Genomic DNA, 24,343 nt, shown 5'->3' on the forward strand with positions numbered 1-24,343 from the left:
TGATACCTACAGTATTTCTTTTGGCAGCAACATGTTACTCTCTCTAAAACGGCCATCTTAAAAAAAAAAGAATTTAATGAAGGACATCCATTCACAATCTTCATTCTTCTAAAAACTGACAAAAAAGTTACAAGTCAAACAAATAATTGACATGAGCACAAGAGACAATTAAACCTTTATGCTTTCAGTATTTTATTATCTTTAAAAAGGAGTAAAAGTCAACAAAGTACAAACAAAGTAACTGAAATGGTTATGAGTGACACTATATTTTCAATGTCTTTTTCAGCTGCTTACAATTTTGTGGACATGCCATTTTTGCATAAAAAAAGTTGTGCGAAACGATAGCATTTCCATAAATGAGAACATTATTGCTATCTTTTAAGTACTGCAGCAGAAGAAAAATAATTCACAATCAACTTTCATTAAAGTAACAATATTTTGCTAATATTTTATCCAAATGAGGCTTAAATAACATGCAATCCTTTACAAACCAGATGTAAAATATATTTTACAGAGTTCTGCATGCAAATGCACAAAGCATATGCGGTATATCAATGCATGTATTGGCTTAAACCAAAATGTACAAGTCAAAATACAACTAAAAAGACCTCCTCAAACATCTAGACTCTAAGACTGCACCTGGGTCGATCATTCAAAAATATTGACGATTATTGCTAATTTAATTATTGGCAGTGTACAACTTTAATTTATCAACAATTTAATAAAATATATCTTTGATTTTACCTGAAAGTGTCCTTGTGCTCTTGTGCCACCTTAATAACTGGCACAAACTGAACATCGGTCACAGAATTAGGCAGGCAGATGAAAAAGAATGCATACTGTATCTCTTCAATGACCAGCAAATTACAGTAGGACTGCTATTTATTGTAGCTATAAATCATATCGCATCCATCCACAAGAAACAAAAATGACCACTAACAATAAAAAAAAAGGGCAGACATTCTTCCATCTACCTTCATGAGACATGAATTATTACAAAATGTTCTTAAAAGGCAATTGAAATACTTTAAAATGGTGTTCGGATGAGTCGACGTGGTTGTGATTGATATATTTGGCATTCAGATGGATGTGCGTGTGTGTGGAGGTGTTGGCAGAGGGATTGGCACGGTCACTTCCGATTAAAAGCAGCAGCACGAGGGGCGAGAGTGGCCCTGCGGTGCCCCTCACACGTTGGAGTCATCGTCCTTCACGCTGGCACTGGGGGACGATGTGGAGATCTCCTTGAAGAACTCGTCCTCCTTCAGCATACTCTGAGCACAAAACACAGGACGCTCAGTTTAGGCGATATTAAACAACTCCAGAGAGATCAGATGCGCAGCTGTTTGTTACCGTTAAGTTGTTGATGCCCTCGGAGAAAGCGCCGATCTGCCTCACTGTCCCTTCGGAGTCCTCCATCTGAGGATTGAGAAGAAGAACATGAAGTCGTGCAGGTGTTAATGGCTTATCAATGACTGACTCATTGTTTTTAATGATTTAAAATCAACTGAACATTTGGAATAATAATTATTTTTTTTACGTTTTTGAAAGAAGTCACATCAAGGTGGCATTTATAGGACGAAAGCAATATTGCTAAATATTATTACAGTAAAAAAAAAAAAAAAAAGATTTCCTATTGTAATGCATTTTAAAATGTAATTTATTCCTCTGATGGCGAATAGTTGCCATTAATCTGGTCTTTGTTTCACATGATGCAAAAGAAATCAAAATGAGTTGTCATCACAGAAATAAATTACGTTTTAAAATGTATTACAATAAAAAACAAATAAATAAAATGAATAATAAATTATTGATCATTTAAAAATTAGACTGATACATAATGTAAATACATTCAATTGAAATGAATGACTGAAACACATGGTGAAAACACAAATTATTTATATAGATGAACATACAAATAATACAAGTGTTATATATTTATTTAGGAACCAGTAAACCTCTCACTACCTGGTCGAATCGGTCTAAGTCATCATCATAGATCTGGAGCTCCATGCCTCTGTAGCCTTTCTGGAAGCTGCGTCCTTTGGGCATCTCCACATCCATGGGACAGACATACTCTTCGTTGTCCTCTTGTTTCTTCTTCCTGCCAAACCCTCCGAATGCCAACTTGTGCGGCTGAATTTGATACAGACAGTGTTTGAACTCCGGAAGGATTGAATCACATGCCAGCTCTGCGGCAGACGGCCTGAAGGTGTTCTGAAACGTACCTTGACTTTAGCCGTGGCGGTGAGTAAGGTGTAGTCTGGGTTCTCTAGACACTCCTGCTTGAGTTGCTGGGCCTCAGATCCCACCAGCAGGTTGAAGTGAGTGGCCAGATGCCTCCGCAGCAGAGTCTTGTTTGGGGGAATGTTCAGCAGCAGAGCCATCGTCTCCACATTAAAACGAGGTTCCAGCACCTGAAATTACACAAACAAAATTATACCCATTTATTTTATTTTAGATTTATTAAATTTACACGTATTCATTTCCATATTAATTCTAAGTAAATGTAACATGACTTGAAATGCCAAAATATCGCACTGATGCAAACATATCCGCAAAATGATCTCACAGCTTTAATTTTTATTAATGTTTATTTTGTTATTTAGTAGAATGCATGCAGCACACACTTTTTGGTTTCCAATGCAAATCTTGAACCATTCCAACATATAACCTAATCTAGTAAAAAAGTCGTTTCTCACCATCAGTCCTCCATGTACTCCACTGCCCCTCAGGTTGGGTGCATACTCAGCCAGATCGACAGACCGCAGCCACTCCATCACACGGTGATTGGTCCATTGAGAGATCTCCGCAGGACTTATGTTGTTCTAAAATAACGGCAAACATAAGGACTGCTAGTCTATTACAAATACAACAGGAAAGCACAGATTAGAGTTTGGTTTCTCTTCCTACCTCATCTGAAGGTCTCCGCCGTAGACAGTTGGGGTCATAGTTGTTGAGCCGGAGCACCTGGATGGCTCTCTTAATACTGAGGTGATGAAGAACACTGCCCACTTTCAGAGATAACAGGTCATCCTGTTCAGCGTGGACAGAAGATGTTTCTATTTACAATACCATTCAAGGGTTTGAGGTCATTATGTTATTGTTTTTTGGAGTAAAATTGTATTTCCGTTAAAGTAAAAATATTATATTTTGATTTTAAATAAGTAACTTTCTCATTCTATAAGTATCCTGAAACAAATTAATCAGTTTCCCCCAAAATATTGGTTTAAAAAAAATTACAGACCCCAAAGCAGAAATCTATTAAATACTGATAGCTAGTTTAAAGTTTTATTCAGTGATTAAAACTTTCATTTTTATGTCAAAACGCGATACTATCTGGGTAAAAGACTAACCACAGTCATATAGTGAAGCATCCGTCCATCCACTCGTCCCTCGTCAAACTGAGTCTTGTACTGCGGGAGACCAATATCATCAAGCCACCCTAGAACAGCAGAAAAGGGGTAAGAAAATTCTTTCGATCAGCTGCATTCAACTTAAACTTCAGCAGAATTTAACAACAAATCTGAAACGGTGTATTAATACACGTCCATTGCTTACTCGTCACCCAGTGGTAGTCTAGTTTGCCTTTGTTGTCATCCTCCTCTGAGCCCAACGCCTGCAGAGCCAGCTGGAGTTTCTTCCTGTGCAGAGGGTGTTTTATTCCCAGCTCCTGCATAGAGAGAGCAGAGCAGTCCTAAAACATAAAGCTGATTATTTCCAGGTTTAAATGTGGTCTCAGACATTTGGACTCCACTATATGCTTTCATCCTGGTTCTGAGAAGTAAGAGCTCACTCTTTCCAGATCCTGCTGGGATGCCTGCAACAGCGTCTGGCCAGAGGCGACCCACTGCCTCGCCAAACTCACGTACAACCCCAGTCCCTGCTCCTGCATCCAATCACACACCTGCTCCCGGGACCAGCGTGCAAACGGAGCATCCAGCTCACTGGAAAACACAAACAAGCAGATCTTAGGAGGTACAAAGAGCGTGACTGCTGGAGATATTTGCCACATCACTCAGACAACACCATAAATGAGGTGTTACTGATGAACTGGAACTCTGAATCAATTACATGCAAGTCTGTGACCAAAGTATTTTCCAATGGTAGATCTTTCCATTTTGCGAAGTGATTACTGACCTGTTGGTGTTCTGCAGGTCACGTGACCAGCCCAGCCTGGGCCCAGCTGTGGCTCTGACTCCACCCCGTTTAAACTCACTCTCTGATAGGTTATCATCCAGGTTGAATGTGGTTGACTGACTTCTTTTGAGCCTTTAAAAAAGAGAGAGAAAATAAAAGACGGTCATTTTTATTATATTCAACTGAAATTGAGGTGGATAAAATAAGTAGAAAAAACTATTAACATTGCATGCTTTAAAGAACCAACAAATTCATCCACATAAGACATTAATAATTATATTTGTAATATAATTTTTGTTTTTAGAATAATGCAATTTTTATATTACATTATTAATACATTTTAAATGTAAAACATTTATTAATATTATTTAGTCCTGTCAAAAGATTAATCATAATTAACTGCATCCAAAATAAAATATATGCAGTATGTGTGTGTCTTTATATATATATACACATAATAAATATAGACAGTAGAAACACATTACGTGAACAAAACATTTTATTTTGGATACAATTAATCTTTTGACAGCACTATACAATATTATTACAATAATACATTCTTTAAATCTTAAGCATACAGTATTATTTTATACAACTACATTGTCTATTTATATTTTGATTTAACTTTTTAAATAGTTTTTTTTTTATAATTGTATCACTTCACCTTCAATTACCACAACATCTCAAATTTATTTAATTTTATTTAAAAAAAAGAATTAAACCCTAATAATTTTAGGTTTAGTTAACAATAACACTAGCAGGATGTTAAATATGCTAGATAAAAAAAGACCCTATGTTTTACACTCACTTTCCAAAGAGTGCTTTGATTCCTTTTGACTTCTTCTTGCCCTCCGGAGAAATGGGGAGAGTGCGTGTGCTGTCACTGTCAGCTGACCTCTGCGGCATGCCTGCCAGATCCAGATGGTCAGTGCCGTCCCTCTCCGTCTCAGCTGTGCAAACAAACACATACACAAGAAAAGAAAAAGTCCTGTTGTCACCGCAGCAAACTACGTTACCCACAATACCACGGTCAGCCGGGCATCAAATAAACTAAAGATTATGGGAAAGAAGAAAAAACAAGGCAGTCGTTCAGTTAAAGAGCAGAGCAGTAAAAATGTCATGAATAACAGGAAGTTTCAAAGAAATAAAGCCCAAAAATGACAGCATCTTGCTTGAACTACTGGAATCGGCATCATGAGGCGAGACTGCAGATGACTTCTCGTCTGGACTGAAGAACAACTGGATTGGGTTTATTTTAGGAGTGGAACCATGGAACAAAGTCACATGCTGACATGCAAGTTAACACAATGGAAGTAATAACATCTGTTAATGAGTGGCATTAAATCCAGCCTGAACGTATGCTAGTTTGGTTGGGAGAGGGACATACAGAGCTGTGAGAATGTGGTCAGAATATTTAAGTGCTGGGTAATGTGGTCACAAAATTACATGCGATGAGGACAGAACCTCTATGTACTTCGTGATTACCGCATAAACTCAATGTTTAAACATGTATTATTTTGACAAGAGGACTTCAAAACGCCCATAATCACCATTACTTCATTTAATATCATCTCCTGCTATGAAGAAAAAAAGAAAATAAACCAACTTTAGGTCTAAATTTCTTACTTTGAAAATATAGACCTTTTTTAAAATCAAGCCTGAGGCTAATATAAACAGTGTTTCTTCCCATAATATGTTTTCAAAATCAGAATACTTTTCTTGCGTATTTTGAATTTAAATTTGTTTAATATACTGACTTTGAGCAACAGCAGAGTGTCTGTTTGAAACGGTACAACATGGTCAGAGAACCAACCGATTATGTGTGGAAATTTTGTAATTTGTGCTTATTTTAATCACTGTGAAACTGTAATTGACCATGGTCATATTGATCTAGAAGAAAGATAGATGTCATACCCAAATTAGGGGCGCTAGCAGTCCTCTTTCCTCCCTTTATCTTGAAGAATCCCCGTCCAAAGGAAGATCTCATTTTCCTGGTACCGAAGCTGTCATCCTCAGCAGTGTGTGAAGAGCTTGGGGATTTGGGTGGTAGAGTTGTGATCTTGTTGAACTCATCAAATGCTTTGCTCTAAAAGTGCAAGAATAAAACATTTAATATTTTTCATAATATATATATATATATATATATATATATATATATATATAAAATAAAAGCATAAATGCTGCACAAACATTTTGTTACTGTTCACAAACTATTATAAATCAATTTCATATATGAAATAATATATAATATATAAATATAAAAAAAAAATAAAAAATTATATATATATATATATATATATATATATATATATATATATATATATATATATATATATAAAATAAAAATATTTAAATGGTAGAATATTTTAATATACTGTTAATAGCGTCTGGAAAAAAAAAAAACTTTAAAATAAATGCACTACTGAAGTCAACTCTTGCTTGAGCTGAAATTCACCTTTTCACTGCTTCTTCCATCAAGGTTGCCCTGGCTTGCTGATTTTGTGTCCTCTGAAGCTCTAAAACATGAAAAGGCATTGTTACCATCACTGTTTTCAACATACAGATGTTCATAACCACTATGTTAAGGTGTCTGACACACACTTTGATTCACAATAGCGGCATTTCAGGTTACCCAAAAAGCTGGCAAATAAAAGTGTGCCGTTTTTGTAACCAAACTCCACCTGACACACATACTCACTCGGGACTCTCATCTAATGGGGTCTCCGGTGATAGAGTTGGCTCCTGACACTCTTTCTCACTACAAAAGGACAAACACACAAGCATTGGGATGCAGAGGTGGTGGCAAAGCATGATGGGTAAGCAGTGGGGTGTATAGATGGACATGCATTAATGTGCTAATGTTGAGAAAATGATACTTTAAATACCACAGAATGATGGGATAGCACGAATAGGGTGATGTGGTGATATAGAAAACAGACATTTCAAAGGCTACAAAGGATGGAAAGGTTGAGGATGATAACAAAAGACACGAAGGAAAAGCCTTTAGAGGTGCTAAAAAGATAAGATGCTCGGATGCAAGCTGGGATACATAGGTGGGATGCTTTGTGAAGTAAACCTACAGCCACATCTATGTTATAAAAGAATGTTTGCTTGTCCTGATTTTATCAGATGATGATCCTGTGCGAAAAAAAACAACCAAACAAAAACGCATGTTTTTAATGTACTGAAGTGTACCTTGATGGCTGCATGTGTTCCAGGACTGAATCGCTGTCTGTTTTGTCCAGGTATGAGACTGTGAGCGATGGCACTTGGAGTGTACTGACAAATGTAGATGCCTACAGATGAAGAGAACATCCATGAAGGTATATATACACATTTTCTACGCCAGAATTTTTAAAAGGCAGACCCCTCAAGGTCCATCTCAACAACCTTTCCTGAGATAAATGTAAGATACTCTTTGTTTATAAAGCATATTTAAAAACAAGGGTTGACCGTAGTGCTGTGCTGTACTGTACCATTATCATCCTTATTAAAAAAATATTCTCCATCTCCCCCAGAGTTAAAAAGTTGAGTTTTACCATTTTTGAATCCATTTAGCTGATCTCTGGGTATGGTGATAGCACAGATCATTGAATCTGATTAGACCAGAAGCATCTTTTGTTTGAAAATGACCAAAGAGTATCAATATTTTTCCTATTTAAAACAAGCCTGATGAAAAATGAAAAATTGCCATTTCTAGCTTGATACGACTAGGAACTATACCCCCATTCCGGCGTAATAATCGAGGAACTTTGCTGCCGTACCATGGCAGTAGCAGGCGCAAAGTTCTTTCAGTTTTTTTTAATTCTTTGTATTCTCCATGATGTTTCTAAAAAATATATAATTTTACATCAGCATGCACACTTCTAACAATACATAAATAATTTATAATTGAAATAATGCAGATTTATTTTACAAACTATTAAAAAAACGGATTAAAAAATAATGTAATCTGAAACTGCTGCTTTGGTTAAAGTAAATTAAACCTAAAACTGCAATAAATAAGTTGAAGCTAAACAGAAAAGTGTAATATAAATGACAGAAACACATACAATTTCCACAGCTTAAACAAACAATAAATAAATATAACAGTACATAATATTTAAATAACACTGATTACATAAATGAAATGCATTTACGTTGGGAGTTTTTTGCTTTTACTTTTTGGGAGTCCTTGGCTCAAAAATTTCTGCTGCATACATCATATTCCAAGGATCCATCACCTCTGAACATTAATATCTGAAGACATTCAGTCACTCCCTGACAAGTGATTCTCTGCGTCTTGGATCGTCTGTGACAGTATGAGCCACAGTTTGACATGCTGTGTGTTCTGCAAGTGTTCAATTTTGCCTTTAGCTTGAAAAAACACCATCAACACAACTTTTCCGAACTGTCAATCAGCCTGTGTTGCTCTAAATTAAGAGTAAGAGTAATTCTAGGCTGCAGTGCAGTGATTTTAGATTATGCGTGCCAAAACAAAATATAGTTCTTTAACAAGGATGCAAACTGACCACAAACGATGAATGGTGTAACCGTGTGGGAAATATATGAATTTTGTTGGACTAAAAATAAAACTGTACCTCATTTTGACCCCTCACAGCAACTTCCTCTGTGTAAGAGAGCAGAGACTTTTCTGTGTCCATGGAAACAGAGAGGGCGGTGGACATGGAGAGGGAGCTGTCGCTATTGCTCCCATCACTGTCTCCTTCTTTGACCTTATCTGATGAGAAAGACAGGAGAGGAGGGAGATTTTGATCATTAGTTCGAAAAACGCCACGCAGCAAATACAGCCTGTCACTTATCAGCAGCACATTACAGGATTTAACTAATTGGGTGAACCTCTAGAAACCACATCGAGGTCACATTTCACACCAAATCAATATATAATATTATATATTATCATAATTTATATATATATATATATATATAAATACATGCATGTATTTAATTAAGACAAATGTTACATATTATATATAATAATATAAATCTCATTCTCTGTGGGGTTTTTTTTATTGTATTACAGCAATTGTTTTTTTACATCATCCTTCCACAATATATAATTTACAATTTAAATAAAGCATTTATAATGCCTTTTGTAATACAGGTAGTGTTATTAATTTATTTAAATTATTTTTAAAAATGATTTAAAACATTTTCAAAAATAAAACTTCAGCTTAACCAAACTTAAAAACATAAAAAACTGTTGCCTGACAACTAAATTAAACAAAATGATCTTACGTTGAAGTACTAAAATGATTAAAACTAAAATTGAAAGAAAGCTAAATAAAAAAAAAGGATAAAATTATTAAGTGTAAAATTAAACAACAAACTAAAATAAAATAAAAACTAATAAATAATTACAGGAAAGACAGACCCATTTTATTGACAACACTTCAGAATTTTTTTATTAAAATAAAACCAATCACCCTTTCTTCCTTGCGCTGACATGACCATCTCTTGCACTTTCTTGTAGCGCAGTAGTGACTGTCGCAACTCTTCAATCTTGCGATCCTACACAAAGCATCATTAAATGCCAAGTTCCTTTATGATTTTCAAAAGCAATGGGAAAGGAAACGTATGTCTTAAAACTACCTTCTCCTCATTTGCCGCCATCAACGACTCCATTGCTTTCTTCATCTTCTGTACTTCCATATCTGCAAAGCACAGGCTTAGTAAGCTAAAGACCATTTCATAAACACTAAAGGGCAAAGAAACATTAGCCCTCAGGCCTGACATTTAGCATCACATAAACTGTAGACAGACACGTCGAGCTGAAATACAACAGTGACCTTCTGTGACAAATGTGAGAAATGTACACAATGGAAGCGAGAAAGAGCTTGTTGGGATTAAACGGGAGTGTTATTCAGCCACAGATGAGAGTGGACATCCAGCCTGTGAGGTCATGAGGAGTGTGAACATGGGTTATGGGCAATGCACTATAATGGAGGGAAGAGGGGAAGTGAGGTAAAGAAACTAGCTTTGGGGAACAGGAGGTGTTACAGTACAAGGTGATAGGCAAGACAAACACACAATAATGTAAATGTGACATGCCAGATGGTGACCACAATCTGACCTTTGTCAGGGCTACAACATAAGAATGTTATGCATTACTTCTTTCTCTTTCCTATACCTAATATATTTAAATCTATTAACTTCCTATACCACTGTAATTTGCAATGCTTTGTGTCGTAGAAATGCAAGGTTCATGAGCACCATGCCCAAACATGCAGGCACAGGAAGCAGAAGACTAAGAGGACAAAAAGTACAAAGATAAAAAAAAAAAAATGAAAAAGGATGTGGAGAAGGTAGACATGGAGTCCCCTTACGTTTCTCTTTGAGCCTCTTTTTTAATGTTTCCTCAGTATGGAAAACTGTTTAAGACAGAGTAATGATATTAAACGTCTTCTGTTATTGAATGTGTTGGACCAAAAAAGCTCTTTGAGTAAAATGTTACATAGAAAAAAAACAAAACAAATTAAAGCAAAGGGGAGTAATCAAAATAAATAAACAAACAAATAAATAAACTCATTTAAAAAAAAAACAAAAAAACAACAACAACCTATAAACTCAGTAAACTCTATCCCAACAAACAACAGTGAAATAACTAAATCAAAAAACAATAATAATAACAATAATAAAAAACATTCAAAATAAACAAAAGACTAAATGAGGGAAAACAGAGTAAAATCCTATCAAAACAATCTATAAAAAGCAAAAACTAAAACAAAAAAAAACAAAATTGAATAAACAAACCAACATAAAAGCAAACAAAAAAAGTTAAATAACAAGAAAAAAAACCAAAAAAACAATCAAAAATAAAAGTAAAAATACAATTCAACAAAAAAAAAGCCAAAACCAAGCTTAAAAAAAAAAAAAAGATAAAAGAGTGTAACAAAACATCAAAACTAAAATAAAGCACATAATTTAAATTTTAAAGAGCAAAATATAAAAATATAAAAATAATTCATACAGTAACAATTAATTGAGCTACTACTACAGGTTTTATTTTTAAATTAGTCAGTACAGCATACAAGATACAGCATAATGACAAGACAAAACTAGACCCCTGTAGGGCACGCTGGGACAGGCAACACAGTGATTACTAAGTGTGAATAACTGCAACTATGCATGACCCACCTCTCTCTGTGCTGTCTAGGCCTGCAGGTGTTGGGGATCTGGACCCCGTCTCATCCTGCAGCCTCCTCAGATCACCATCTCTGCCATCCATCTGCCTTCTCAACGTAACCAGCTCCTCCTGAACATTAAGCACACACACCTTAAAACTCTGATCCAAAGTCTGGACCACCACTGAAGTTAACAAGTTAAACCCCCCGTATGACCAAAACATGCAGTGACTAAATACTATCAGAGAGCTCAATACATGACACATGAAAAATGAAGGTTTGACACAGTGTTGTAGATTTATTGGATTATCTCACAAACATCCAAATACTGAATTATGTAATTCATAAAGATCACATTCAAAAACGTAATGAGTTCAATGCATTGCCAGGGTGGTTGAGGAGGTTATAACACCATAAAGACTACAGTAACACAATCATGCAAACCTCACACTGAGCTTTTCGAAGAATATGGATAAAAGGAGGCTACAGTAGGAAGTAGCCACAGAAATAGCTTCTCCTGCATTATAAAGCAGTCTGAAATGTAGCCCTCTCAGCTTAAACATCACGTAGAGCCTCACACTAAAGCATACTTGTGGTTAATTAAACATGCTGAGATCTTATACTGGTGCCACTGCTTATAGAGGAGGGCAGATTTAATGAGCAGCTTTCAAATCATGATGAGAACTGTGTCTGTACGAAACGGTGCAAAATGAAGGGCTTTGGAGCTCTCAGTTAAACTGAGGCAGTAAAAAGTTTGATTCTGTAGTGACCTGAGAGAATGGGTTCAATAAAAGTGGACCAATAATGTACTTGGACTCTAAAGAAACACTGAATATCAGTGCATTGTTAGTAAATTATTAAATGTGGCCACTGTATAATGTTTAAACTTAAAACTGAAGCCTCTCTAAAAGTGCCAAAATGCAAACTGAAAAACAGTGGGGGAAAAAAAAAAAAAAAAAAAAAAAAAAGAAAAAGTAAATCTTTGGATCACAACCACCCTGAGGTATGCCGACCTTGAGCGCCTGGATTTTTTGTTCCTTCCTCTGTTTCTCATACTGCATCTGGCCCATTTTGAGTTTCAGGCTAGAGAGTTTGGCCATTAGCGACTAGAGGCAGAGAGGTTAGCCAAGGAGGAAAAGGAAAGTAGATACTTAAAGATAACAAGAAAGATGACAGGTTATGCAAGAGAGACAAAAAAGAAGAGAAACCCTATGCAAGCGTAAAGATGGTAACATCAATTGTTGTTTTCAGTTGTTAGAAACCAGCATTGAAACTCACCTTAGTGGACTTCAATTTCTTTTCATACTGTAACCGTTCACTCTCCATCTCAGAAATGCGATATCTCAGTTCGTTAATCTCCAATATCAAACCCTAAAAAAAGAAGGCAAGAGATAATGTCAAGCATTGCAATATTTTTTTATTTACTAACATTTACTGTAAAATGAAAGCTAAATGAGTTAAAGTTAAACTGCATATGTATGCTACCAATTACCACAAAAATAGCATTTACATAACTTAAAAAAAACTGAGGGACTTTAATGCATGGAATCTAATAATATTAATAGATAATTATTAATTACTAGTTACTAGTTACTTCACTAATATTAAAAAACATTACAGATTATCATATTATTCAAAGGGCTTCAAAGAGAACCCTACTCTCAAGTTTCAAATGGTTTGTAACCAAGTAGACTAAGTATTCAATCTTTAGAAGTTCTTTACGAGCAGCAAAAAAAAAAAAAAAAAAAATAGTGACAAGCTTCCATTCAGCACACGGGCCATTCAGGGCCAAGCTCTTTGTCAAAATGTCTAGCATTCAGCCATGGATTTATGATTCAATAAACAACAGAGCAGCCTCTAGTTGTAAACACTCTTTAAAAAAAAAAATACAGATGCATCCACTTGGAGCGATGATCCGGAAAGCCTAAGGACAATCTGAATACACTACAGTTCAAATGTTTGGCATTATTACAACATTTTTAGCTCTAATGATAAGAAATGGCGTAAATACTTTTAAAGCACCAAATTAGCATTTTATAATGATTTCTGAAGGATCATGTGACACTGACGATTGGAGTAATGACTGCTGAAAATTCAGCTTTTCCTTCCCATAAAAAAAATATTTAAAATATATTCCAACAGAAAACATTATTTTCAATTACAGTAATATCACAAAAATGCTGTTTTATTCTACTATTGATCAAATAAATACAACCTTGGTGAAAATAAGATATTTCTGTACTCATTTTAAAAATATATATTTTACAAATTATTATAATACAAAATATTTTACAGCCACAAAATTGTAAACGGTAGTTTAGTAGAGTATTTCAGGCTACAGTACTTCTGAAAATTCTTCAAAATCTAAAATGACATACTATAGTCTTAGTCTTAACAGGGTAAAAGAGGATATTTTGGGACACAAACCGGAGTCTTACTGAGACTGTAATTTATGTGGCAGCAAAATGACAGGAAACAGCAGAAATAATTTATATCTTTGAAGAATGTGTTGACCAACCTAGACCAAACACACTTGCCAATTTAGTGCACAGTTTAAACAAATTATTTGTATATGTGTTCTGTAGTAGTCTAAGAAGAACGAAAGCACAAAGAAAGGACTGAAATGGAACATTTGTCAACAACAGGGAGACAAATCCTGCTTTCTGTAACCGACTGTGAACAACACACAGGTGCAGGTTTATCTTCGTGGCCCTAATCAAAAATCATCCTGCTTTTGGGTGTTGTTTGATGTGTGTTAAAGTGATAAAAGAGTTTCCCCAAGTCTAAATAAAACATGTTATGGATAAAGACTGAAAGGAACCCTTGACAACAAGGTCAGCTGCCCTGAAGTTCATAAGATAATAGACTGCTTTGCAACTATTCTGAAGTTGTAGACTTTTAACAAAAAAAAAAAAAAAAAAAAAAAAATGGTCCAGTTTGCATTTGGGCCACGAAACACCCACTTTGACAAGAAGTGTGTTTGTGAACCGGCCAAACATGATTTAGGGCAGGTTTATCTGAAATAGTTGAAACCACTGATGTGGAAAACAATTCCAATGGATTCCAACACCCTCTTTCCGAGGACCCTTCCTACACATATTCATCCACAGTGGGGCATAGTCCTTAGTGGTAATGACTACTTTCAAGAGGAAAAAAAAAAAAAAAAAAAGAGGCCAACCAAACCATTTTTTGGAGGAAATGGTATCTGGTCAAGGCTGTTTTTGCATTTGCCATTTTGCCCAGATAGCAAACAAAGCAGAGAAGCTCAACATTCCTGTGCACTGGAACAGACTTCTGTACCACAACATGACGTGACTGGTAGATGTCCGAACGCTAACAGATTGCATTGTTCAATGCAAGTTTTTCTGCTTCAGGCTTGTACAGAAACAAAAGGCTGGCTATACTGCAGAATCACAAACCTAAACAAACATTCAAGTCATTTTCCAGCAAACTGCAATATGTTAAAGTGGTCAAAACAAAAGAGCTCTGTGCGCCAACGGCGGAATCGCGAATTAACCAATGACCAGCATTACAATTAAAGCACAGCCACTGACATTTTCAAATAAAGGCATCCATGCACAATTATTTCCCTCATGCATGCGCTCATGTTTTTTTTTACCTCACTATCTCCAAATCTGTCATCAAAATCGAGTCTCTCTTTCTCCATTGCTGTTAACTTCAGTTTTAAGTTGGAAACCTCTGCCATAAGCTCCAGCTTCTGAGTCTCAAGGGCTGATCTGCACAGGAGCTCCTAGGAAGAAGAGTTTATAGAGCACGAACAATGAAAATCAGTATTATGAATTAATTTTACGGGCTTCTGCTTGTAATTTGCAAAATAGTTCAAAATACACATGTACCTAACCACCAGATTAACAAAGAACATCTTTAAACCCACCTGTTGTAACATTTCTTCAGTGGCGTTGAGTTTCTCACGGTGTTCATCAAGGCACAAGTCTAGGTCCCTTATCTTTTCTCCCTGCGCTTCCACTTGATCCGTCAAAACACTCACCTGCAAAGAATGATTTTATTTTATTAAAAAATTATTTTATTCAGAGACTATACACTAAATGGATTGAAAGTGACAGTAAACACATTTATAATATTTTATATTACAATTAATTCAGAATTTATATTACAAATGAACACTTTTCTTTTAAACTTTCCATTTACCAAAGAATCCTGAATTAATGTACTTTGTAGAAATGGGTTTCTACAAAAATAGTAAGCAGTTTTGAACATTTATAAAAATAAGAAATAAATTGATTTCGGAAAGATCAGGTGACTCTGAAGACTAAAGGAATGGCTGCTGAAAATTCAGCTATCATAGAAAAAAAAAAAATACATTTTATAATATACTGAAAAAGAAATCAATTATTTTAAATTAGAATAATATTTTACAACATTACTGTCATGTAAAAATTCAGCTTTGGTAAGCACAAGAGGCTTCTCTCAAAAACATAAAAAAAATTTAGCTCACCCCAACCATTTGATTGCACCGTATACACAGTTACCTGAAGTACAAGGGATTCTTTATCGCTTTCAAGACGATTAAGTCTGTCCTGGTAAACATCACCGGTGACTGAAATGTGTCCATTTGACTGACCAAAAAACACAGAGAAATTATTAAATATACTTCTGGAATCCAACGCAATATGGTATGAAACAGTTATTATGCTTTTAAAAGCAAGTAATACTAAGAAAAACAGGGTGACTTGGGAATCAGGGTTTTCATGCACCATTTATTGTGCCAAAAAACATTAACACTGGGTGAACGAACATAATAATCCATGTAAACTGACTAAATATGGTACTGTGTGTTGACTTTTCCTTGGCAGTTGTTCAATCTGTCTCAAGAATAATGTTTTTTGGATCTGCTGTAACTTATATCTTGAGGCAATGATAATACTAAACTGCACTGCATTCTTAATTATGAATAGTATTTCATCACATGATGAATACCTAAATTAATAACTTGTAACACTGAATCCTTATTACATCAGAATGAAAATAGTGAGCATAGGCCTATTAATGCCACCGAAAATACTTCACAGACACAGACCCACACACAACATACCTTTTTACTGAAAATAGATGGGCTAATGGGAAAATAGACTTTCTATAAATAAAGGATGTATAAATAACCATGTACTTCCTTACAACATGGCAACACATAGTATGTTAGCTCATGTTCACATCTAGAGTAGACACGGTGAATTCCAGAGCTCTGGAATGTGGTGTATGTACCAGGTGACCATGCAGCCACTCCACCAGACTGTCTGCTGTAGAGTCTGGGATCTGACAACGCAAGCTCTCTCTCTCCTCAGTGTCCATGAGCTCCAGAACACCCCTGAGGTCCTCCAGTAAGTTCAGGGCTCGCAAACTGCCCATGAAGGGCGATGTTGGGGACTGACAATCAAAGATGCCATTGGAGTAGTCCAGAGCCTTAGATCCTGAGCGCAACAAATAAAAGCAGTGAATGAGTTGATCATATTTTATTCAGACAATATTAAATGCAAAAAAATTGGTGGAGCTACAAGTTACACATTAAATGCTCATGGGAGATGAGCAATACAAGAATACGAAAATATTTTACAATAAAGCACAATGTATGGCTGAAATAAGAAATAAGCTTATTCTGAAATAAGCAATCATTAACATTATCATTTATTGTCCATGGCATAAAAGTGTGACCTTATCATAAAGCATATTCGCCGTGGGCAAATAACCACTCAAGTTCTGAATTCAGAACCAGAGCAGAGGAAATGCCTTAATTGCAAAAACCTCAGGAAATCATGTGATCTGACAGGCGACTCCAACTTGAAATGTCAGCCTTATAATAAGCCAGTGATAAATTACTTCATATGCCAGACCGTTTGGTCAGCTTGCTAATATCGGTCCAATCTTACCCTCTTTAAACCTCAGCAAGGTTTCGTGAAATGAGTATGTGACATTTTCAATGCAGAACATTTCCAATGTGGATGGAATGAATAAATTTACCCAGGTGAAGTGGATTAATTTGTCAGGTTTAAATGTGGAGGGGCCGTTTATTATTTGGAATAACAAAAATGTACTAAAGTCTAAATGATTGCACTTTTTACCTGCTATAATACCATCCATTTGCTCCAAGGCTGCTGCCAACATGTCACTAGCATCAGACATCATCTTGTTCAGCTCTGTTTATTCTGAAAAAAAAGGGGAATTTAAAAAAAATAAATATCACAGTAAACAGCATGAAACACATTAACGGAAACCCTTTGAAGGATTATGCACTAAATAATGAAATAAATAAATAAATGCCACTGTACTGCATGTTCGATAGAAATGAATTACTCAGACACCAAAAATATGTTTAGAATTTAACAGAATCTAGAGCCAGAATAGAAAAACATATAACAGATGATCACATTTTTCTTTCTATTTGGTCTCTGTATTTTACAATTATATGATAGTATATGTTATATTCGTTTTAAATTTGTTTCTGTTTTCATTTTAATTTATATGTTATGTGCTTTAGTATTTTTTAGCTTTACTTTCAATTTTAAGTTATTTTAATTACATCTTTAAGATTTAAGTATTTTATTACTAAATTAATTATTTTTGTTCAGTTATTTGCCATGATTATAGAAACTACAGTGCATGAAAGTCTATTTCTTAGTTCTTCCCATTGATCTTCTTATCTAACTGCGTATTCATCTGGACAGGGTCTCCCTGTGATGGTTCCAGAGAGCAGAGCACATCCTTTGGGTGAAAGGTTGGCTGGTTCTCAGATCTCTGCTGTTCCCTGGGTAACGCAGTCAAGCTCCAACCATTAGCCACAGATTTTAAAGAATAACTGAGCCATTTATTTCAATTATTGGCACAGTGCTTGTGCTGCTGTGGGGACACTGGGTACTTTGTTGGGGGACTAGCGGGGACACATTGTTAGGCCCTCTTGGCTCGTGGCCCGAGAACACAGCGAAGGCATTCTCTCCGTTTTAATGCTCAAAACAAGGAGGTGAAGAGACTGTCATGTTCTGATATCCCATGCACCAGTGTTGATAAATTTCTCTGCGGTAATGCAACGGGCTAAAGGTTAACTAGCACATCCAACAGAAGGGAAAGAGTGCTAAGCTAAGTGGGAGTTTAGTTTTTCTGCATAGAATCAGTCAGATAAGCTATTTAACCAATTGGAGTCGTGCAAAGAAATATGTGAAACATAAAATTCACAAAGCATCATGTGTGGTAAAGGACGACCCTAAAGGCTGTATACAATGAATTAACAGTTAATAATCCTTTAAAATGGGTAAACACAAATTCTGCGTAAGAAGCACGCAGGGATTATCAGAGCAACTTAGTTTGATGGCAAGCCTTTTTAAGCATCTTATACCATAAAAAAATTCCCTTATCATATAATAACCCAGCTCTGTACAGAGTGTTCAAGCAAGTTCACACATTTAATTTGCAACACTTACACTGGCCATAATATTGCTGCACCAAATCTGCTGTCAAAGTGCTAAATGTAGTCAGAGCAGAGGTGAGTGGTAGTTTTTGGAGCAGAATTAAAAGTTGGTACTTTTACCTTAACTGAAGTGTGTGTGCATATAAAATACAAATTTCTACTTTGTTACAATGGTGACTTTCCTCTTGTAACATAATTTAAGAAATGTGCAGTTTATTCCAAACACTCTCTCTTTTATTTTGGGGCATTACGATGACCCATTCACAACTGAATCACTCAGGTCGATTCACTTCAGAGACTTGCTAGCAAACAAGCTGGCAAAATGGTCTGAAGAGGTTTGTGAATCAGTCTGAATTAGGCTATTTCTATAGTTCCCTGAATGCACTGAATCATCTGCACCTAAAATTCTAAAATTTAAAAACAGACAATGAACCTACAGTAAACTAAGAACAATTCTGCAAATGCATCCTATTGTTTCCCATCGATGAAAATGCTTATTAGTTGATGCTCTCGAGCACAAAACTCTGCGGGTTTACTTGCCTATTAATCTTAGTTTAGCTTGTCTCTTCTGTGTTTATTGCAATCTATTTTTTTTAATTAAAATAATCGCTTTATTGTATACACACACACACACACACACACACACACACACACACACACACACACACACACACACAGAGAGAGAGAGTATTTTGTAACCGAAATGTCACTTTAGATCAATTTAATGCATCATTCCTTAAAAGAAACATTAATTCAAAATATATTCAAAAGGCACCATGCAGTTTACATCAAGAGTTATCCAGTCACATTACACAAGGTCACTGCGAGTTAAGTAAAGAAGCTTGTCAACACTGGCAATGTGAATGTAGCCAGTCTGTTAGAAGAAAGTGGACCAAACACTTTCTTCTGAAGAGTTTTAAAACAAAAATGCAATAAAATCTGTGTCAAAATAAACTAATATGCTTCACTAATGTGAAAGGTTTAGTTTTTGCAAGAACAATTCTTTGATTTAGAACTACTACGGAACTTTTTAATCTGGTCTTTCAACTATACATAAATAACAAATCAAAACCTTGTCTGGAGGCTCATGTTATGTCTAGAAAATCTGTGCTATACAAACATCACACCGGCGACATGTTCACAAAGCAAGCTTTGATGCATTTTCCTTTCACGTTTCTAAACAGTTCTGTCAATCTACATTAATATCACTATTTAGAGCAGAAAAAAAAGCAGCAAACAAGATCTCATTGAAGTTCTCTCTCTGTCTGGAAAGCCTTTTATTATGAGCTAACAACCACGCAGCGTAGACTCAAGCTAAGCTCAGGATGCTTTGCATTGCAGATTTTTGCATGGCTGGAATTTCCTCTCATGGCGGGAACATGGTGGCTTCCAGCCTGTACAAAGCGATAACACGTTCTTTATGAAGCTCATATTTCCTCTCTGAATCGTGCGAAGTCAAACAGAGAAATCAAGACTGGCTTCAGCTCTATCTACATCAAAATGTTTCATGCACTTGGAAAAACATCATGCTGTCAAAGAGTAAATAAAAGTACAGCCCAAGTACTTTTTCACAGACAAAGGAAAACCTTGAATTAGGCTGTGTGTTTATTCTAACAATCCTTGGAATAAATCTTACAAAAAAAATTGCAGATAATGAAGTTACGTGGGAAGAAACTGAATGCGAGACATTTAAGCCTGTCCTTTGTGTGGAAATATTTTCCTGGCCTCAAATGAACATAACCATGTAGGTGCCATTGTCAAAAGGAAACAGTCTGCTCTGTTTTTCGAATGTAAATAAATACTACTATTTGTACTGTTCCCTGAAAGGGATTCAAGATGACTTTAAATAAAAGGTTATGAATATGAGCATGAGAATGAGAATAAGGGGAAAAGCCCTTAATGGCCTCTGAAATCCATCAGACGTGCACCTAAGGGCACAGTGTGTGAACTTTATCCACTCCACACTGTGTTTGAGCCGTATTAGCCACTATCCCTCTCTGAACCGCTCTGACTGACTGACAGAAAAACCTCTGCTGGCACACGCTGGGGAAAAATAGCAGCCTTCGGGTCGTTCATCTCAACAGAAATAAAAGCATTTATGGCAAGCCAGCCGTTTAAGACAGCAAATTTGCCGCAAGTCATGCTAAAGCATGCATAGAAGCATGCTGGAGAGTCATGGGAAAGACATTTGTGATGGCCCTGTAAGCACAGCTGATATATAAATATGCACACAAGCTTTCTAGTAAATGCTGATGGTAATGGCCAAAAGTAAAAATATTTTTGCTAAATTAAAAAAAGAAGAAGAAAAAAAAAACACAATCACAATTAATCATGTCCAAAGTAAAAGCTTGTGTTTACATAATATATGTGTACTGTGTTTATTATGAGTAAATAATCAATATATTTCATTTTAAATAATCAATCAATATTTATTTAAAAAAATAAATAATTTTTTTTTTATATATATATATATATATATATATATATATATATATATATATATATATATATATATATATATATATATATATATATATAAAATTATTTATAAAAGTATCAAATATTTGTATTTTAAGGATTAAATTGAGTAATAGTTGATGACAAAGGCGAGTTTAAATGAATGTCATGCACAGATATTCAATATCAAGTTAGACCTAAACACATCCTTGGTGAGAATAAGAGGCCTTTTCCGAAAACATCACAAAATCTGACCACGAAAGTTTGAACAGCAGTGTACATCATATACCTATTCATACAAAACCTTGCTATTATCTTCATTTTCAATGTGTTTTGTTCCAGTAGGTTTTTATACACTGATAAATGCTATGCCTGGTTTCACGAAAAAAAAAAAAAAAGCAGTGAGACGTGACTGCAGTGTTTGAGCCAAGCGTAGAGTTATAAAAGATGTTTGGGTCTCGTGCAAGTACTAGAGGAACACAGATGTGCGCAAGCCTTCGGTCCAGCCTGTGCATGAGGGAGGAGGACAGCCTCTGCTTACAACAGGCTCCTTTCTTACACAGAAATAGAAAGAGAATGGAACATTATTATTTTTGTTTTTTTACTTAACTCCTCTCTTACATTTTTGCGGCTATATTGGGGTGTCACCGAGCAGAGTTTTATAGACGAGCAGCCAATGAAACACCACCGCTGACTGTTCTCACACTCACAACTTCTAAAGGGACACCCATCTGACACTGATCTGAAATATCCTGTCACTATACTAAGCCAAGGCGTCGTCGTTGAATATGATGCATCAAGCTCCACATAACCACACGGAACAGAGAAGGGACGTCTGCCTGTTTTCAGGGGTGTTTCATACGCTATCTATAGCTAACTGTAAAAATAAAAAAAATTCCACACCGCTTAGGTAGACGCACAAATATAAGCGGATAAAGGAAAAACATGTGTGCGTGTTTTAGCCCTTCACGATGGCAATAAGACCTAGTTACACAGCAAATAAAGAGTGCTGGAACCTGCAGACTTACTTTGGGCTGCAAACACGAGATTTTAACAGCAAATGATGCTCTTTGAAGCCTTTCAATACAGTAAACATCACACCATGTACACAATATCACAGATGTGCGACTAAAACAGACTTAAATTAGAAGAACAGTTACAAGGCAAAAGCTTAAAGCTACAAAAAAGCTTCAAATTAGTCAAACAGGTAAAATTACACAGCCTGTAACCCTGAATTAAATGTACTTTTGAAGCAGCAAAGCTGTATTTTCTTATAAATTATACTTTTTTTACAGCTTTGAAAAAAAATAAATTACAGCCTAATTGTCACACGCTTTGACAAGCGAATAGCCCGAGACACTGAACGCAATTTTGCTCAGCTTGTCAGTGATCTACGGCTCTGTGTATTAACTGCCGGTCTATTTGAGAACAGGCGATAGAGATTGGCCCTTAATTAAGAAACCGGCTTCACTGAAGAAATGCGCATGCATACACAGACGAATATACTGCCCAGCCCTGTTCTAAGTTTATTTTTAAAGTCAGTTTCTGTGTATACACACGTCTTAAAATGCTGGCTACAACAATAAACTGCTTTATTGCCAAGGAAAAGCTGAACATCACAAAAACATTTGGTGACAGCTACAGCTAATTGCATGTCGTCACAGGTTTTTCAGCTAATTATAACACTAAAAATAAATACTAAATACGAAAGACCCAGCAATTCATGAAAAGGCAAACATAAATAAAAATAAACGTACATAAATATCAAAACAAACTACTACTTGTTGAAAATGCAGTTCTACATTTTAATTAAAAACTAATGCTACAAGATATTTTCAGCTATTACAAATTATGACACTATTAGGTTTTTTGGAGATGGATTAACAAACGTAAAAAAACACAAAACTAGTTTTGCAACAACATAAAAATCGCACAAATGTCTATTTGTTACTGACTTGATTCAAAACTATATAGTTACTGATATTAAGCCTTTTTTACAACTTTACAAACATGCATGCTGCTGCACACTACAAACTATTAAAAGTTAAAAAGTCACTCTAAACAGATTTCTGTTTAGTGCAGACTGTAATGTTCCAGCTTAAAAGTAAGAATTACGTTCCTCGAGCTCTGTCTCAGTCCAGATCACATCACAGGTGAGGATGCGGTGAAGCCAACTCATGTAAGAGCAGCTCTTGTTCTTCTGTGGCTACGTGGAATGTGTGAATCACTTCTTTACAAACACAGCTGTGCTTCAAAAACCTAGCAATGCACTCTAAATCACGACTTATGATTTGATTTAATTTTTTGTCAAATAGTTTCAAATATAACTTGTGTTTTGTTTCACGTGTTGCACAAATAATACCCACAAACATCACTTCGTCGATCCGGGTTTCTGAATATAACCTCATACACGTCCATAAACGCTGTCTGTAATCAATCCCTTAGGCTATGAAATTATTACTACGTGTGAGGAGATGATAATTTAACAAACTATCGTAACTAGAAACAAGACTAACTTCGCTGCACCTCTGTCATCTACTTTTAACAAAAATATTTTTTTACACAATTACAAGAAAGTTTTCTTTTCAGGCAAGTTTAGGAAGCCAAGTGAATTCACCAAGAACTAATGTATATCGGTTACACTGACAACAAAAAAATGCTGTGATTACTTACCGAATCTGGACCGCCTTCTAAAGTGTGAAAATATTAATCCGTGGACTCTTTTCTAGAGGTTTAATGTCTTTACGAGATTTGATCTTTCCGTAGTTGGTGTTCCCACCTCGCCAGCGCCATGTCGACAATGAAAGTGGGAATGTGGGACGTCATAGGAGGGAACATCCTACTATGGTGAAGGCGTTCTGTTTAATATTCATGAGACGGGTCTTTCTCAATGGTTGGTCACTGAACCATCTGATTAATATTCAATCATACGCTTTCGCTTATAGGCAGGGCACTACAGTGCGTCACGCTGTCTAATTAATATTCACAAGACTCGCCTTCGCCATAGTAACATTAGTAACGTATAATGCTGTTTGTGTTTGCGTGATACTTGTGAGGCATTACTTCAGTTATAAATAGCGAAACAAGTTTAAAAAAAACAACTTTGGTGCACTTCGGAAGTGTTCGTCATAAAACAGCCAAATAATTTTCATATGTTTAAGCAATTGTACCAAAAATTATCTATTAA

The 24,343-nt window shown here is 35.7% G+C and overlaps 1 protein-coding gene across 5 annotated transcripts; it reads right to left on the bottom strand.

The window, feature by feature from the left end:
* Positions 1–168: 168 nt before the first annotated feature.
* ppfibp1b (PPFIA binding protein 1b) lies at positions 169–23,968 on the bottom strand. Of its 5 annotated transcripts, XM_043264917.1 has the most exons (28): positions 23,830–23,968; positions 17,360–17,443; positions 16,506–16,711; positions 15,773–15,859; positions 15,157–15,270; positions 14,881–15,012; positions 12,540–12,632; positions 12,275–12,367; positions 11,275–11,392; positions 10,464–10,508; positions 9,730–9,791; positions 9,564–9,648; positions 8,718–8,857; positions 7,333–7,433; positions 6,836–6,895; positions 6,593–6,653; positions 6,052–6,223; positions 4,946–5,087; positions 4,138–4,269; positions 3,794–3,944; positions 3,559–3,670; positions 3,354–3,442; positions 2,911–3,033; positions 2,700–2,825; positions 2,226–2,414; positions 1,966–2,133; positions 1,351–1,416; positions 169–1,271 (listed from the first exon to the last, which is right to left on the bottom strand). In XM_043264917.1, exons 2-28 carry the CDS (start codon positions 17,421–17,423, stop codon positions 1,185–1,187), a joined length of 3,018 nt encoding a protein of 1,005 aa, XP_043120852.1. In that variant the 5' UTR covers positions 17,424–17,443; positions 23,830–23,968; the 3' UTR covers positions 169–1,184. The 5 variants fall into 5 exon arrangements, with proteins under 5 accessions (XP_043120852.1, XP_043120855.1, XP_043120853.1 ...); XM_043264920.1 differs by lacking the exon at positions 12,275–12,367 and having other exon boundaries at positions 23,830–23,956; XM_043264918.1 differs by lacking the exon at positions 10,464–10,508 and having other exon boundaries at positions 23,830–23,956.
* Positions 23,969–24,343: the final 375 nt, after the last annotated feature.

This window comes from Puntigrus tetrazona, chromosome 18 (assembly GCF_018831695.1).
Source record: "Puntigrus tetrazona isolate hp1 chromosome 18, ASM1883169v1, whole genome shotgun sequence".
Taxonomy (NCBI): Eukaryota; Metazoa; Chordata; class Actinopteri; order Cypriniformes; family Cyprinidae; genus Puntigrus; species Puntigrus tetrazona.

Coding starts and splice junctions, on each gene's coding strand:
- ppfibp1b (XM_043264917.1), bottom strand. CDS start 17,423: ATGATGTCTGATGCTAGTGACATGTTGGCAGCAGCCTTGGAGCAAATG. Junction 11,393..12,274: donor AAAAAATCCAGGCGCTCAAG/GTCGGCATACCT, acceptor CTTAATGTTCAG/GAGGAGCTGGTTACGTTGAG. Junction 3,034..3,353: donor TGCTTCACTATATGACTGTG/GTTAGTCTTTTA, acceptor CACGCTGAACAG/GATGACCTGTTATCTCTGAA.